Genomic DNA, 16,710 nt, shown 5'->3' with positions numbered 1-16,710 from the left:
ATGAGATGAATAGAATTTTGATAATGAAATATTTGCCTTCAGTTCCCCTTTAACAATTATAAAACGACATCTTGTCTGTTGTCCCCCTTTACAGGTGCCACCAATTGTTTAGACTCAACTTCACTCAAGTCACTCAACTTTAGAAGCTTAGAGTAATATTACAGGAAATGAATAAAAATATGTCTGTGCCTGTGGTGAAGTTCCACCCTGTTTACAGTGTTTCACAATAAACGGTTTCAGCTTACCGGTCTTTAGCAACTGTAGACATTTTTACAAAATCAAGCACAATTTGTTCCCGTCAGTCTTTCGATTCAGTTCCCTGAACATACGATGTTTTAAGCATCACCTGTCTTGGCCCATCGCCGGCATCTGTACCACTGCTAGTGCTAGACCTTGTCTTGAACTTAGATTCTTTGGATCGTTGGTGTTTCTGACTTTTCAAGTGGTCTTTTATCGTGTCAAGGCGCACATAATCTATCGAATGTTGACAGTATTTGCAAAATAAAATACCGCTGTCTTCATATAGTTCATCCGGAAATTGATTCACTCTTGATGATGCTTTTACTGTCAGTACAAGCGCTGATCGTTTCACGCGTTTAAATGCTGGTCCGGTCGCCATTTTTGCTCACTTTGGCATGGCCACATAAATCCCAGTCTCTATATGACAGCAAGCACACCCAGCTCAGATACCAAGCAGCCAATAGGCACACGCAATTTATGCACACTATGGACGAGCCTCAGAAATCCCTCAAAGGCCGAAGTCTGACACCGTAATGGCTTATTTGATACAAAATATTTAATTTTAATTTGTGCAAATAAACTTTTTGGACATTCCGTTTCAAATACCGGATTCTGTGTTTTCCGTCCGTTTACCACGATTGTGGAAAACCGTGGTCTCGAGGTTAACATATTGTTAAGCATATATGTTTTTATATCAACTGACGATGTGAAAAGAAATGTAAGGATAGACCAAACAATTGAATAATAATAAAAAATCATAATAATACATACGGTACATAAAGACCGTATTAGTGGCTAAAGCAGTAGTGAAAGCTATACACTACCGTTCAAAAGTTTGGGGTCACCCAGACAATTTTGTGTTTTTCATGAAAAGTCACACTTTTATTTCCCACCATAAGTTGTAAAATGAATAGAAAATATAGTCAAGCCATTTTTCTGGCCATTTTGAGCATTTAATCGACCCCACAAATGTGATGCTCCAGAAACTCAATCTGCTCAAAGGAAGGTCAGTTTTATAGCTTCTCTAAAGAGCTCAACTGTTTTCAGCTGTGCTAACATGATTGTACAAGGGTTTTCTAATCCTCCATTAGCCTTCTGAGGCAATGAGCAAACACATTGTACCATTAGAACACTGGAGTGAGAGTTGCTGGAAATGGGCCTCTATACACCTATGGAGATATTGCACCAAAAACCACACATTTGCAGCTAGAATAGTCATTTACCACATTAGCAATGTATAGAGTGGATTTCTGATTAGTTTAAAGCGATCTTCATTGAAAAGAAAAGTGCTTTTCTTTCAAAAATAAGGACATTTCAAAGTGACCCCAAACTTTCGAACGGTAGTGTATTATTCAGTGTATAACAAAAAAAGAAAAGCAACACACCTTCAGGGCCAGAGCTGAGAGATTGCTAGTGACGTTGCATTTGAAGCTGAGCTGCCGGTCCAGGTTAATGTCAGGATTTAAATTTCCCAGGTGGGGAATCATAGTGCGCTCTGGCGCCACCTTCTGGAACAGTGTGCAGGTCATGCCGTTAAAGCTGCTGGCTTTAATCACATGCGCCTCCACGGCAATGTTGTGGGAGTTCTATTGAAGGAAATATCAATCAATCAATCAATCAATCAATACACAACCAGGCGAACTGAACCAAAACTAATTCACCAGCGATGTCTAAGGAAAGTGCCGTAGACGCACACAAAGTAAGTCTGGAGAGAAAGCTGTGTGTGATATTTACAGTGTAGTACGATCCACTAGCCAGCCGCAGAACTGCGATCCTTTGTAGACTCTCAATGACGCGTGAGCAAGCTCGCGCCTCCTTCTGCGCCATCCACAACACTCGCTCATCAGTCAGCATCAGATTACTGGAGATATCCACCATCACGTCCCCTAACTGACAACACACACACACAACGCTCTATTAATACTCCAGTAGTTTCCCCACGTACATGCGTTTAACCTCCACTCCCACACAAACACACTGAACGACTCCAAAACAAGAGACTCACTGAGACATTATTTTATTCGCCCAGAATGCTGAAGGAAACCACTGCAACACTAATCTCAGAGAATCACCTTTACTCGGTGAAGCCATGAAGTGAAACTATGTGCAGATGTTATATAATAATGCTTCCCTTCAACAAAGTGAAACCCAAACCCAGAAAAGCAGGTCCACTGGAGCTTTCTGGCTAAATCCCTCCATTCTGATCTTATCTCTTCCCTTCATGCCATTTTCCCTCTAAACTGATCCACAGAATGCGTGCTTTGTTTACAGTGAGGAAGAATGTAAGAAAGTGAACAGTGGTCTTGCCAATAGCTCGTTTTTGTGTTGAACTTGATTAAATGATCTGGGTTTTTTTTCGGGTTTAGGATTTATTTAAGATTCACTCCTTCCGTGGAGGCATGAATCTCTTTAAAAGCAAAAGACTTAAAAGCTGCTGTTTGTCTCGGATTAACGATCATGATTTAAATAAATGAAGTCAAGCATTTATTAAAATTAATTTACAGACTTCAAAGTATAAATATGACCCACGCTGACTTGAATGCCATTCTTTCTTGTTTGTATGTGGCGACGTTTACTGTTGGATGATTCACCTCTTTATATTTCTCAGCAAACGTTCCAATCTTCTCAATCATCTCAGCCACGAAGATCACGTCCACCTTGTCTGAGAAGTTAGGGGCTTCTACCGTGTAAGCCAGAAGCTGCTGTGCTGTATGGACTGCATTTGTCAGGTTCAGAGCCATCTATTAGACAGACAAGACAAAAATTGATTTAAAAAAAAAAGTGCTCTGAGAGCACAATATCCCCCGCTGGCAACTCTGCCATAACTCTAGTAAAATGTGACTGAATTCAACAAAATTGCAATATGCGTATTGCCAACATTTAACAAAGAATCCGGTTAAGTTTCGTGAAATTCTTCCAAAAATTGTGAGAGGAGTTGATTTCAGAATGTGAGCACCCTTCCCGGGACGGACGGACGGACATCGGCACGACATAATCTCCCTTCGGGCCTTTCAGCCAGCGGGGAATAAAAACTTTTTGCCAAGCTTCGTGAAATTCTTCCAAAAATTGAGAGGGAAGTTGATTTCAGAAAGCAAGCACACCTTGATGAACTTGCCAAAGTACAAGTTTGTTAATAATCAAGCGCATAACTCTGGTAAAATTTGCCCAAATTAGACAAAATTTCAATCTGCGTATAACGGTCCTATAACAAAGCCTTTTGCCAAGTTTGGTGAAATTCCTCCACACAATGTGAGAGGAGTTTATTTTCAGAAGAACGTACACCCTCATGAATTTGTCAAAGTACAAGTTATTTAATCAAGGGTCAAAACTCTGGTAAAATTTTCACAAATGAAATTAAATCGCAGTATGCGTATTACCATCATATAACAAGGCCTTTTGCCAAGCTTCGAGAAATTCATCCAAAAATTGTGAGAGGAGTTGATGTCAGAAGGCAAGCACACCTTCATGAAATTGTGAAAGTACAAGGTTGTTAATCAAGGGCCACAACTCTGGTAAAATGCAACCGAATTGAACAAAATTACAATATGCGTAATACTGACATAACAAAGCCTCTTGCCAAGTTTTAATGACATTCCTACAAAAATTGCAGGAGGAGTTGATTTCAGAAGGTGAGCACCCTTCTCGAGATGGACAGATGGACATCGCCATGACATAATCCCCCTTTGGGCCTTTCAGCCAGCAGGGGATTAAAAAAATGAGGAATGTGATTGTACACTCCTGCGGACAGAAGAATTAATCTTAAAAAAAAAAAAAAGCAGCATGCTGGTTATTTAGAGCGATCAGATCTATGACACATAAAAGTATCTGCGATATTAAATTACATGAATCATATGTCCATGTTTACCAAGAGAAGTGTGAGTAGTAAGCTGGGAAGGTACAAACAATTGTGCACCTGGTTGATGATGTGAAGCACGCGGGTTGTGTCCTTCATGTACTCGCAGCGGGAGTAGTCCTCCTCAGCCCAGTGCCCACTACGGTCACATCGCCTCCTGGCACGCCGGTCCTCAGCTGAGCTGCCAGAGTAGATGCCAGCACCTGTTACCTGTCGCGCACAGGGCAGGTACGCCATGATGCCTGCCAGTGTGCGAGGCCATCTGCAGAGACATCAGACATGGGGGCTTCAGGGTTAAAAGTGATCAACGTACAACCCCGATTCCAAAAAAGTTGGGACAAAGTACAAATTGTACATAAAAACGGAATGCAATGATGTGGAAGTTTCAAAATTCCATATTTTATTCAGAATAGAACATAGATGACATATCAAATGTTTAAACTGAGAAAATGTATCATTTAAAGCAGGGGTCATCAAACTACGGCCCACCACCACCCCCCTTTGTCCCCCACTACTTGAACCGGCCCTATGAGGCAATCCCCAGAAGTGGTCATGGCCTATTTTTTTAAATTGCTTTTTGGCAAATAACATGTCTGCATCCTGTATTTTGTTGATTTTATCAATTAAAATTGACATTTAGTTATAAAATGAACTATTCGTATGTTCTGAATTTTCATCATATGCTCGCAATCAAGCAGTGACAGGCAGCGCACGCGCAGAGAACTGTCAGTGTTCAGGACAGCAAAATGGCTAGCGGTCAGCGAAAAGCTGACAGAGAGTGCAGAGTTTTTAAAGAACAGTGGACCACCGATTATTTTTCGTTCAGTGTAAGGACCGTGCAGTTTATCTTGTATGTAAAGAAAGTGTGTTGGTTTTCAAAGAATATAATCTGCGTCGTCACTACGAAACCTGCCACAAAGAGTATGCTAGTTCGCGAGGGCAAACAAGAGAAGACAGGATTCGGAGGATGAAATGCGGACTGGCTGCACAACAGAATGTATTCCTTCACCAAACCCAGATCAACCAGGCTGTTGTCCGAGCTAGCTATAAGGTAGCTCACCTACTAGCTACCCATGGAAAGCCGTTTACTGATGGGGACTTTGTTAAAGTATGCATGCTTGCTGTGGCTGAGGAGGCGTGTCCCGACAAGAAGGATGCGCTCAACGCGGTGAGTCTCTCCGCACCTACTATGACCAGGCGAACCGAAGATTTGGGGGACACCGTGTATGACCAGCTGAATGAGAAAGCGTCAGAATTCGAGTTTTTTGCTTTGGCCATGGATGAGAGCAATGACGTGCAGGACACAGCACAACTGCTGTGATCTATTGATCTATTGCTCATATTATTATAATTTCACTCTTTTTTTTTTAAAATGTATTTATTTTATAGGCCTATTAATTTGACCTTTATTAAGTGCTGCACACAATTATTAATATTATTAATAATATCAACAGGCCTGGCGGCATGGTGGTGTAGTGGTTAGCGCTGTCGCCTCACAGCAAGAAGGTCCGGGTTCGAGCCCCGTGGCCGGCGAGGGCGTTTCTGTGTGGAGTTTGCATGTTCTCCCCGTGTCCGCGTGGGTTTCCTCCGGGTGCTCCGGTTTCCCCCACAGTCCAAAGACATGCAGGTTAGGTTAACTGGTGACTCTAAATTGACCGTAGGTGTGAATGTGAGTGTGAATGGTTGTCTGTGTCTATGTGTCAGCCCTGTGATGACCTGGCGACTTGTCCAGGGTGTACCCCGCCTTTCACCCGTAGTCAGCTGGGATAGGCTCCAGCTTGCCTGCGACCCTGTAGAACAGGATAAAGCGGCTAGAGATAATGAGATGAGATCAACAGGCCTACCTACAATTTATAATTTTCCATTCACCTTTGCCAGTGTCAATCACCTCAACTAGGCAGATGTTTCTTACCTTGACAGCTTTGATGTTATTTTTATTAGAAAATAAATAAATGGAATATCTGTGGTATTTCAAATTAAAACATAGTGTGAAGACTCGATTACTACTTTTGCAAACCACTAGTAGATAAACAAATACGTGCCAGGAATCGAGTGTGGATATAGTAGTAGGGATGGCTGTGCCAGTCTAGTAATCTCTACTACACAATGAGGCCTGCTGGTGGTCATACTTGTCTGGGTCATACAATTCTATGTTATATAGCTGACCCGACCCCGGCCCCCCATCACAGTCAGGAACGACAATGTGGCCCCCAGAGAAAAAAGTTTGGTGACCCCTGATTTAAAGAGAAAAATTAGGTGATTTTAAATTTCATGACAACACATCTCAAAAAAGTTGGGACAAGGCCATGTTTACCACTGTGAGACATCCCCTTTTCTCTTTACAACAGTCTGTAAACGTCTGGGGACTGAGGAGACAAGTTGCTCAAGTTTAGGGATAGGAATGTTAACCCATTCTTGTCTAATGTAGGATTCTAGTTGCTCAACTGTCTTAGGTCTTTTTTGTCGTATCTTCCGTTTTATGATGCGCCAAATGTTTTCTATGGGTGAAAGATCTGGACTGCAGGCTGGCCAGTTCAGTACCCGGACCCTTCTTCTACGCAGCCATGATGCTGTAATTGATGCAGTATGTGGTTTGGCATTGTCATGTTGGAAAATGCAAGGTCTTCCCTGAAAGAGACGTCGTCTGGATGGGAGCATATGTTGCTCTAGAACCTGGATATACCTTTCAGCATTGATGGTGTCTTTCCAGATGTGTAAGCTGCCCATGCCACACACACTAATGCAACCCCATACCATCAGAGATGCAGGCTTCTGAACTGAGCGCTGATAACAACTTGGGTCGTCCTTCTCCTCTTTAGTCCGAATGACACAGCGTCCCTGATTTCCATAAAGAACTTCAAATTTTGATTCGTCTGACCACAGAACAGTTTTCCACTTTGCCACAGTCCACTTTAAATAAGCCTTGGCCCAGAGAAGACGTCTGCGCTTCTGGATCATGTTTAGATACGGCTTCTTCTTTGAACTATAGAGTTTTAGCTGGCAACGGCGGATGGCACGGTGAATTGTGTTCACAGATAATGTTCTCTGGAACTATTCCTGAGCCCATTTTGTGATTTCCAATACAGAAGCATGCCTGTATGTGATGCAGTGCCGTCTAAGGGCCCGAAGATCGCGGGCACCCAGTATGGTTTTCCGGCCTTGACCCTTACGCACAGAGATTCTTCCAGATTCTCTGAATATTTTGAAGATATTATGCACTGTAGATGATGATGTGTTCAAACTCTTTGCAATTTTACACTGTCGAACTCCTTTCTGATATTGCTCCACTATTTGTCGGTGCAGAATTAGGGGGATTGGTGATCCTCTTCCCATCTTTACTTCTGAGAGCCGCTGCCACTCCAAGATGCTCTTTTTATACCCAGTCATGTTAATGACCTATTGCCAATTGACCTAATGAGTTGCAATTTGGTCCTCCAGCTGTTCCTTTTTTGTACCTTTAACTTTTCCAGCCTCTTATTGCTCCTGTCCCAACTTTTTTGAGATGTGTTGCTGTCATGAAATTTCAAATGAGCCAATATTTGGCATGAAATTTCAAAATGTCTCACTTTCGACATTTGATATGTTGTCTATGTTCTATTGTGAATACAATATCAGTTTTTGAGATTTGTAAGTTATTGCATTCCATTTTTATTTACAATTTGTACTTTGTCCCAACTTCTTTGGAATCGGGGTTGTAAAATCTGTTACCGTAATCTGCCTTGGATTATTACTGTAAGCTAGTTTCAACAGCAGATCCCAGACAATCCTGTTTCTCGCTATCAGGGATGTAACCAAATAGATATTGTGTTCTAAATGGATACAGATATGATTGGAAGGTGCATTATTATTATTATTTTTTTTAATTTGAAAGTTTGCCAAAAAGGCTCAGAACACATCTGATTGCGACTAGAGATGTGGCCCTGAACTAGGATCCTGAAAGACACAACAAAAGTGTTGCATGAGCAGGAGGTTTTTAACTTTCAAGATCAGATATGAAACTTGTAGGACAATCAAAGACCGTGTTCATTAACATGCATGTACAGCACCGTGTGATAAGGTCCTGGTCAGGGTTCACAGTGCTTTAGGCTATGAGTTTGCTTATATTTTGAGAAATAGATGCAACTAAAAACAAACAGTCCCGTGCACATCTCTAGTTGAGCGTTTATGAACCAGAGCGATGTTGCTGAGGTTGAGGAACTCCAAGAGCAAGAATTCACAGACCATGCTAACATTTCTACATCATTTTTTTTCGAATGTTTACAGAGGCATAGTAGTGGAGTCCATGTTGGGGAAAAAAAAAATCCAGGTCACACTCACTTCAGGTATAAACTCAAACACAGATCGAGATATCTGGAGCAGTAGACAGATACAGGTACTGTAGTGTCATTGAATTACACTACCGTTCAAAAGTTTGGGGTCACCCAGACAATTTAGTGTTTTCCATGAAAAGTCACACTTTTATTTACCACCATAAGTTGTAAAATGAATAGAAAATATAGTCAAGACATTTTTCTGGCCATTTTGAGCATTTAATCGACCCCACAAATGTGATGCTCCAGAAACTCAATCTGCTCAAAGGAAGGTCAGTTTTATAGCTTCTCTAAAGAGCTCAACTGTTTTCAGCTGTGCTAACATGATTGTACAAGGGTTTTCTAATCCTCCATTAGCCTTCTGAGGCAATGAGCAAACACATTGTACCATTAGAACACTGGAGTGAGAGTTGCTGGAAATGGGCCTCTATAGAGATCTTGCAGTCACGTGACCGGAAAGTACACAACCGCCATCGTGTCGGTCAAAAACACCGCTGAATACTGCTGCACTCATGTACAGAATGGATCAATTTCAACCGACGGACTACACGGCTCATTTTTCTAATGAACAGATAACTAGATATATGTCTAAAATAAACGATCTACAGATTTGTGACCCTTATGGCTTTCCGGACGGAGTTTTCACGACCGGATTTTGAACTGCCAGCGGAATACCCAGACGTGTATAATTACCTCATTAACTTTCCCTCGCTGTTCAGTGGTGAAGCACTGCGTGCTTATAAATCTCTGGACAGTTATCTTTACAGAAATTCAGGATTTGTCAGCGACTCAGATGTGGCATCTTGTAAACAAGAAAATGATCCTCACTGGATGGGTAAGTCACTTAAGTATTGAGTATAGCACTGACCAGCCGATTATAGAATAGAATAAGGTAATTCCAAATCGTCCGTGTTGTTTACATGGATCTGGCGTTGGAGAGGTAGAGGCTTGGCAGTGGAGGTTTGAGTAGCTGTTTTCTGAGCTTAGTCAACAGGCTGGCTCTACAGCCTCGCTTTTGCTTCGGCTCCCGGCGCCGCCTCCTTCGCTTTGCTTCCGATAACAATCCACGGAGACCCCGCTGGTCTCGCAATCTGGTCTCGTCTGGAATGTTTTTTTTTTTCTCGTCTGGAATGTTGTGCATGCGATGGAAATCGCTACAAACCGTCATTTTCTGCTGGAAACCAATGTCCAGTAAGTCCATACGGTTGTAGTGGATATTGAAGTCCGGTACAGACGAACAACACGCAAAAATACACACAAAAAACATAAAAAACGTGCACAGGTAGGGAGAGCTTGTAGCCGCAGCCGTTGTAGTAGAATTGTATATAGTAGGGTTTTCCAGAAGAAAAGGCAGAAGTAAAAGCAGAAGTAGAAGGCGGAATATGGCGTTTGACCGACACGATGGCGTCTGTCACAATCTGGATCGGCTGTGACGTCACATGCAAGATCTCTATACACCTATGGAGATATTGCACCAAAAACCAGACATTTGCAGCTAGAATAGTCATTTACCACATTAGCAATGTATAGAGTGGATTTCTGATTAGTTTAAAGTGATCTTCATTGAAAAGAACAGTGCTTTTCTTTCAAAAATAAGGACATTTCAAAGTGACCCCAAACTTTTGAACGGTAGTGTACAGTACACTCGGACATTCCATGCAAAACCACTTCTCCAGCCGCTAGAGGGCAACGATGAGCTAAAATTCTCACGCTGGACCAGAACACGGTTTTAATTATTTTTGAAGCAGTGCTTCAGAAGGAAATTTTACTAAACTCACCTGTAATCTCCTTTATTATTGGACACTCTTTCAGGAGCGCAGTATTTGGCAGAGCTCTCTAAAACAACAATGTGCACCGTACGAGTGTTGTTGCCTCGGCTAGTGCGCACTCGACACTCCCAGTCTCCTGTGAAGCCTGGCTGGATGTTGGAGATGGTCAGAGCACTGTGAAAGGAAAGGAGAGAGAGAAAATACACAGAGAGAGATTTTTCACAAATTACACTGTAAGAGAGTTCTAGTTTAGCCGAAAGAATCGTATCATGTTACACAAGTGGAAGCACGCCATGAACTGATCGCATACAGACTCGTATAAACAAACAGTTATTCCATGAAATCGAGTTGTACATGAGCTGTTAGCCGATGAAGTGCGTAGCACCGAGTCGGCTATAAGCCATGTACAACGAGATTGAGTGGAATAACTGTTTTATTCTCTCCACATTCCCTGGATTTTGAGAAACAGAGCATTTTTTTTTTTTGCAAATTTGATAAATAAAAACTTCATACAAAACATCTGACAAAATCATTTCCGCTTCGAACGTAAACAAACTGGTAAAATGACAGTCGCAATTTGTGAAAAAATGCTATAATAATAATTTTTGAAAAATAAAAACAAGATATGCTCTTACCATCAAATACTTTCATTCCATATTTTGTTGCTTTTTTTGTATTCCCCCCCGAGCAGAGTTTTTATTTCGTCCTTGGTTGGTTCAGCAAAACGCTCTGCCATTTTGTTTTTCTCTACTCACGGTACAGTCGTGGTCAGAAGTTTACATACAATGACATGAATGTCATCTTGGATACAGTATGAATGTCATGGCAATATTTGGGCTTTCAGTAATTTCTCTGAACTGGTTTTTTTTGTGGCAGAATGTACAGCATACATATTAAATAATAAAAATAAAAAAACCACTGGAATTTGGTGCACAAGTTTTAATTTTCTTTGGGTTTTCTGAAATCAACACAAGGTCAAAAATATACATACAGCACACCTAATACTTGGGTAAAATGCCTCTTCACAAGATTCATCTTGACCAAACATTTTTGTTTACCATGAACAAGCTTCTGGCAGAATTCTGGTTGGATATTTCATGACTCTTCATGGTAGAATTGGTAGAGTTCAATTAATTTTTTTTTTCTTGGCATGGACTGGACTTATAAGCACAGCCCATATATTTTCAATAGGGTTGAAGTCAGGAGTTGTTTTAAGCTTAATGTTAGCCTGCTTTATCCTCCACAACCAGCTCTGATGCGTGTTTGGGTTCATTGTCCTGTTGTAACTCCCAAGTCGTGTTCAAGTTTCTGATGGTTTATGCTGAAGAATTCTGAGGTAGTCCTCCTTCTTCATTCTTCCATCCACTTTGTACAATGAACCAGTTCCACTGGCAGTAAAACAGCCCCAGAGCATGATAATCCTACCAGCACCAACAGCTGGTGCAGTGTCCCTCTGTACATGGTGGTCATTGTGGCCAAACAACTCAATCTTTGTCTCATCTGACCATACAGCTATCCTCCAGAAGGCTTTTTCTTTGTCTGTGTGGTCAGCTTCCAACTTTAGTTAAGCTTGAAGGTGTCAATTTTGGAGCAGGGGGTTATTTCTTGGATAGCAGCCTCTTGGTCCATGGTGATCTGCACTGTAGACAGTGATCCATCAGTTTCCAGTTCATGGCAGGGCTGTGCCATGGTGGTTCCCAGGTTGTTCCTGACCATCCAAACCAATTTCCTTTCAGCTGAGGGTGACAGTTTGGGTTTTCTTGAAGCAAAGTGGCTTGGCAAAGTGACTACACCTCACAATAACTTGGATACAATTGTTTGAACTTTGCAGTTGTTTAGAAATGGCTCCAAGAGACATTCCGGGAGTTGTGTATATCTGCGATCCTCTTTCTCAGATCTGCACTGAGCTCCTTGGACTTTCCCATTTTACTGTGTGTTGGTCAATCCGATGAGTGCTATAAACAATACCTTTTTATGAAGGCACAGAGTAGCTACCAGCGGTAGTCAATCATGGTCACTAACAGGAAGTTAAGAGACCTCGGCCTTGGCAAGATAAGAGACATTTTGGAAGTTTCAGCACCTCTGAATTAATAATCTAAGTGAGCGTATATAAATTTTCGACCGTGTGTGTATAATTTTGACCCTGTGTTGATTTCAGAAAACCCAAAGAAAATTAAAACTTGTGCACCAAATTGTAGTGTTTTTTTTTTCAAGCTGTATGCTGTACAGTCATTCTGCCACAGAAAAAGAACAGTTCAAAGAAATTACTGAAGGCCCAAATATTGCCATGACATTCATATCCAAGATGACATTCATGTCACTGTATTTAAACTTCTGACCACAACTGTATATGAGCTGATAGCCTAGTAGTAGAGTAGCTAATCAGAGCGCATGACTGCTCATATCCAGTGAATGTGGATAGAATAATTTGATTTATATCCCCCACCAAAAAATTCCCATGCAGGGATTGGCCAAGGATGGCTCACGTGACATAAAATAGTTCCACCATTGATTAAGCATCTTGTGACATCAAAGATTAAAAAAAAAAAAAAAAAAAAAGGATATGCTGTGAGTCAGTCATGGTATATCCTGGATATACCATGAACTGATGTCACAATTTCAAGCGATTTTACGGCAGACTCGAGTCACAGCTGTGGCTCCGTGAGCATTTCTGTGTGTGTAGATCTACGCATCATGATCATGCCTAGTGAGGCAGGCGATAGCATGGTACATTGCACATGCGCAGGTCGAAGGTCGCTCCGACAAACAACAAACATGGCTGTCTCCAGTAAATTTATGCCGAGATTCAATTTTAACACTTTTAGCTTGGAATTTTTTGATGAGGGCTATGCCCTTCACAAAATAGTACTATGCCAATCAGCCTCTCAGTGCACGGTATATTTGGTTCATATAATGTTTCGCTTCTGTATCTTTCTCTTGCCTAATTACTGTAGAAAAGAAAAAAAACGGATCTCAATTTCGTCAGTATCCTTTAGCTCCTTTATGCTGCATTACCTGGCAATAAGGGAGCAGTTCTGCACCATGCTCTTCTCTATGGAGATTCCCTGTGTGGCATTAGACTCCACCATCTTGCCATCCTGATACCACAGCACCTGCATGTCCTCATCTACAAAGGAGGCCATGCACTGGAAAGGCAGGCTGTCTCCCTGGAAAACGATCTGATGCTGGGAAGGAGTCATTTGGAAAGAGGGAAGCTCCAGAGGTGCATCTAAAGAGACAACAGGTAAGAGCGAGAAACTGGGTGTGTTTACTGTTGAGATATGACCCGTTTTTAGACCTGTACCATTGTGCTCTCCGTTTTTCCTCTTTTATAATAGTTACTTTGTTTTTCATAGTCATCTAAGGTGAGTGTATCTGTTCCCTACAACCAATCAGGTGCCCTCAACCAATACAGACCTCTTTCTCCAGACAGAATACAGTTAACCAGCCTGCGCACCCAAACGGAGTTTAATGTGCGTCTGGAAAAGCAGCCGGGAAAAAGGTCATCACTCTGCTCCGTTTATATCAGTGATTTTACTGCACAACCTCTTCTCATCTATTACAGCAGCATGCGTTGTGAGTTTAAGGGCCAAGCTCATACTTGGATACTGGTTCAGCAATGCAGGGTGTATTGAAATATTCCAGCAAAAAGTGGCTCAGACTTCCAGAGAACACACCGTTTCTATTTAACTGGAAATATCAGGCCAGTAATACAGAAAAACATGTTTAATTTCCACTAATCCCTGCGGCAGTTGCTAAATGCTACCTTGTTTTCTAAAGCTACAGGATGCAACGTATACACTACCGTTCAAAAGTTTGGGGTCACTTTGAAATGTCCTTATTTTTGAAAGAAAAGCACTGCTCCTTTCAATGAAGATCACTTTAAACTAATCAGAAATGCACTCTATACATTGCTAATGTGGTAAATGACTATTCTAGCTGCAACTGTGTGGTTTTTGGTGCAATATCTCCATAGGTGTATAGAGGCCCATTTCCAGCAACTCTCACTCCAGTGTTCTAATGGTACAATGTGTTTGCTCATTGCCTCAGAAGGCTAATGGATGATTAGAAAACCCTTGTACAATCATGTTAGCACAGCTGAAAACAGTTGAGCTCTTTAGAGAAGCTATAAAACTGACCTTCCTTTGAGCAGATTGAGGCTACATCCACACGACAACGGCAACGAGATTTTTTTTTTTTAGCGGGTAAAAAAAATATCGCGTCCACATGGGCAACGGATCAGTAAAATATCAGGTACATATGGCAACGCAACGCTTGCTGAAAACGATGCAATACACATGCCACACCTCTACGTGCGCTGTAAGACGGTCCCATCGGAGAAACCAGAACAATAGAAGAAGTAGGACGCATGCGCATAAACCCCTTCTTCTACCCGGCGTGAATGAGTGAGTGCTGCTTGTTCTAGTCATGTGGTTGTGACGTCATCGTAAACAAATCCGTTCTACTCATCCAGACGACTTCGCAACGGTGCCGTTGCCAGATTTTTCCACTCTGGAAACCGTTCTCAAAAAATATCGTTTTGGGGCACCCAAAACGCCGGTGCCGTGTGGACGCCAGGCCGAAACGATAAACAATTTTATCAGATTCACCTGAATCCGTTGCCGTGTGGACAGGGCCTGAGTTTCTGGAGCATCACATTTGTGGGGTCGATTAAATGCTCAAAATGGCCAGAAAAATGTCTTGACTATATTTTCTATTCATTTTACAACTTATGGTGGGAAATAAAAGTGTGACTTTTCATGGAAAGTCTGGGTGACCCCAAACTTTTGAACGGTAGTGTAGGTGCAGGTTCTATGGAATAATAATAATAATTTCAAAATCCTTGTGCTTTGTAATATTGACATATTGTGAATCTGGTCATTTTCTTCATTTAAGGCCCTTCAGCTAGAACAGTTTCCCCTTTTTGGTGAGTATGTGTGTGTTTGTCTTCTTACCACAGGTGAGCATGTCAGGTTTGAGGGAGGTTATGAGCTGGCCCTGCAGTGAGCGAGGGTAAGAGCACCGGGTGTCCTTCACTGCTATACCCTTCTCTTTAATCCATCGCACAAGCCAATGCAGGTTACAGTCACACAGTAGATGAGGGCTCTGAAACTCCCTAACACACACACACACACACACACACACACACACACACACACACACACACACACACACAAATCAATGATGTGTAGGCAGCAAAATTATGAAACAACTTTTCATACCACAACGTGGTTGAATTATCGAATGTGACTGGCCAGCTTCATTTTCTATAACAGCACTGAGAGCAGTCACAGCTTCAAGGTAAATTCTAATATGTTACTGTTTCTATAGGAACAACTAATTCACTCGGACCTCGATAGCTGTGTTTCCATTAACCTGTTTAATGCACAATTTGAAATCGCAAGCTAAAAAAAAAAAAAAAAAAACGAGTAACAGAAACATGAATCTTGAAAAAGTCTGAAACATCGCAAACCTTTTTATATTTGCATGAAATGGTTTTTCAGATGGTTTGATAAAGCAGAATTTCACAAAACTGACATGGAAACACATTTTTCACATTTAAAATCACGCCATGAAGAGCAAACATGACCTTTGTGAAAAAATTGCACTCTAATATCGCATATCTTTTACATACAGGCCACTTTTTCCATGGAATAAAAACATTTATTTTTTTCGCGGCCCGGTTTCCATCAAATCCTGCGCTCTGATTGGCTGGCGAGCAGGTCTGTATCCTATGATACGGATGCCAGTTACGGACCCCAGTTATGGACCTCTGGCGACTCGCTCGTTCACAACAACAAACAGTAGAAATGTTGTCAACATTTATCTTTTTATTTTATGATTTATTTATAAAGATTATCAAAAATCTTGTACATTTTTGCCAGCATTTCTCAGGAGAATAGCATTAATTTTACATCATGGACAGCGATAACAGTGTTCACAGTGAAAGCGAGTTTTACTACCCTGAGGAAGAAGAAATAAAAGAAAACATTTCAGGAGAAAGATAAAAACCTCTAACTGTTGCTAACGCCGAGCAAAAACATGGCTGAATCCTGAATGACTCCTATTTGTATAAATAGGGGACGACATAGGCGGCAAAATGTAGTTGTTTTCCTGACATGGAAGTGCACTTGTATACCGAGGAGGAAGCCATTTGCATTACAGCCGTGAACGAGGATTCAAAATGGCGGCTCGGCTCGGTTTTCCCTTTCGGGCGCTCTCGTTTTCTGTTAGAATTTGGTAAAGAAAAAAATAAATATATGATTTACCAGCTTAAGGTCGGTCCGTATGGTGAAATACCGTGACCTCGGCCTTGAATACTGACCTTGGCACTTTCAAGACCTCGGTCACGGTATTTCACAATACGGACCTCCCAGCTGATAAATAACAGATACTATTCCCTTGTAGTGGGTTTATTGATGGCATGCAATATTGCTGTCATATCATGTATCCTCCATGTATTACACCACTCTCCCCAATGGAGAATGAGCATGCAATATTGTTATAATATTGCACGCTGTCAAGACAACGTGACATC

The 16,710-nt window shown here is 41.5% G+C and overlaps 1 protein-coding gene across 1 annotated transcript in view; it reads right to left on the bottom strand.

The window, feature by feature from the left end:
* The window catches only part of LOC132895127 (adhesion G protein-coupled receptor A3-like), a 109,470-nt gene that overhangs the window by 11,078 nt on the left and 81,682 nt on the right, over positions 1 to 16,710 (bottom strand). The window contains exons 6-12 of the mRNA XM_060935361.1: positions 15,128 to 15,288; positions 13,188 to 13,401; positions 10,182 to 10,346; positions 4,154 to 4,355; positions 2,832 to 2,981; positions 1,975 to 2,130; positions 1,626 to 1,826 (exon numbers count right to left, since the gene is read on the bottom strand). Coding sequence (XP_060791344.1) covers positions 1,626 to 1,826; positions 1,975 to 2,130; positions 2,832 to 2,981; positions 4,154 to 4,355; positions 10,182 to 10,346; positions 13,188 to 13,401; positions 15,128 to 15,288 — 1,249 coding nt within the window. The remainder of the gene's footprint in view (positions 1 to 1,625; positions 1,827 to 1,974; positions 2,131 to 2,831; positions 2,982 to 4,153; positions 4,356 to 10,181; positions 10,347 to 13,187; positions 13,402 to 15,127; positions 15,289 to 16,710) is intronic.

The sequence above is a fragment of the Neoarius graeffei genome, chromosome 1, assembly GCF_027579695.1.
Source record: "Neoarius graeffei isolate fNeoGra1 chromosome 1, fNeoGra1.pri, whole genome shotgun sequence".
Taxonomy (NCBI): Eukaryota; Metazoa; Chordata; class Actinopteri; order Siluriformes; family Ariidae; genus Neoarius; species Neoarius graeffei.
Note: the sequence above shows the minus strand (reverse complement) of the source record. Positions and strands in the feature narration are given on the sequence as shown.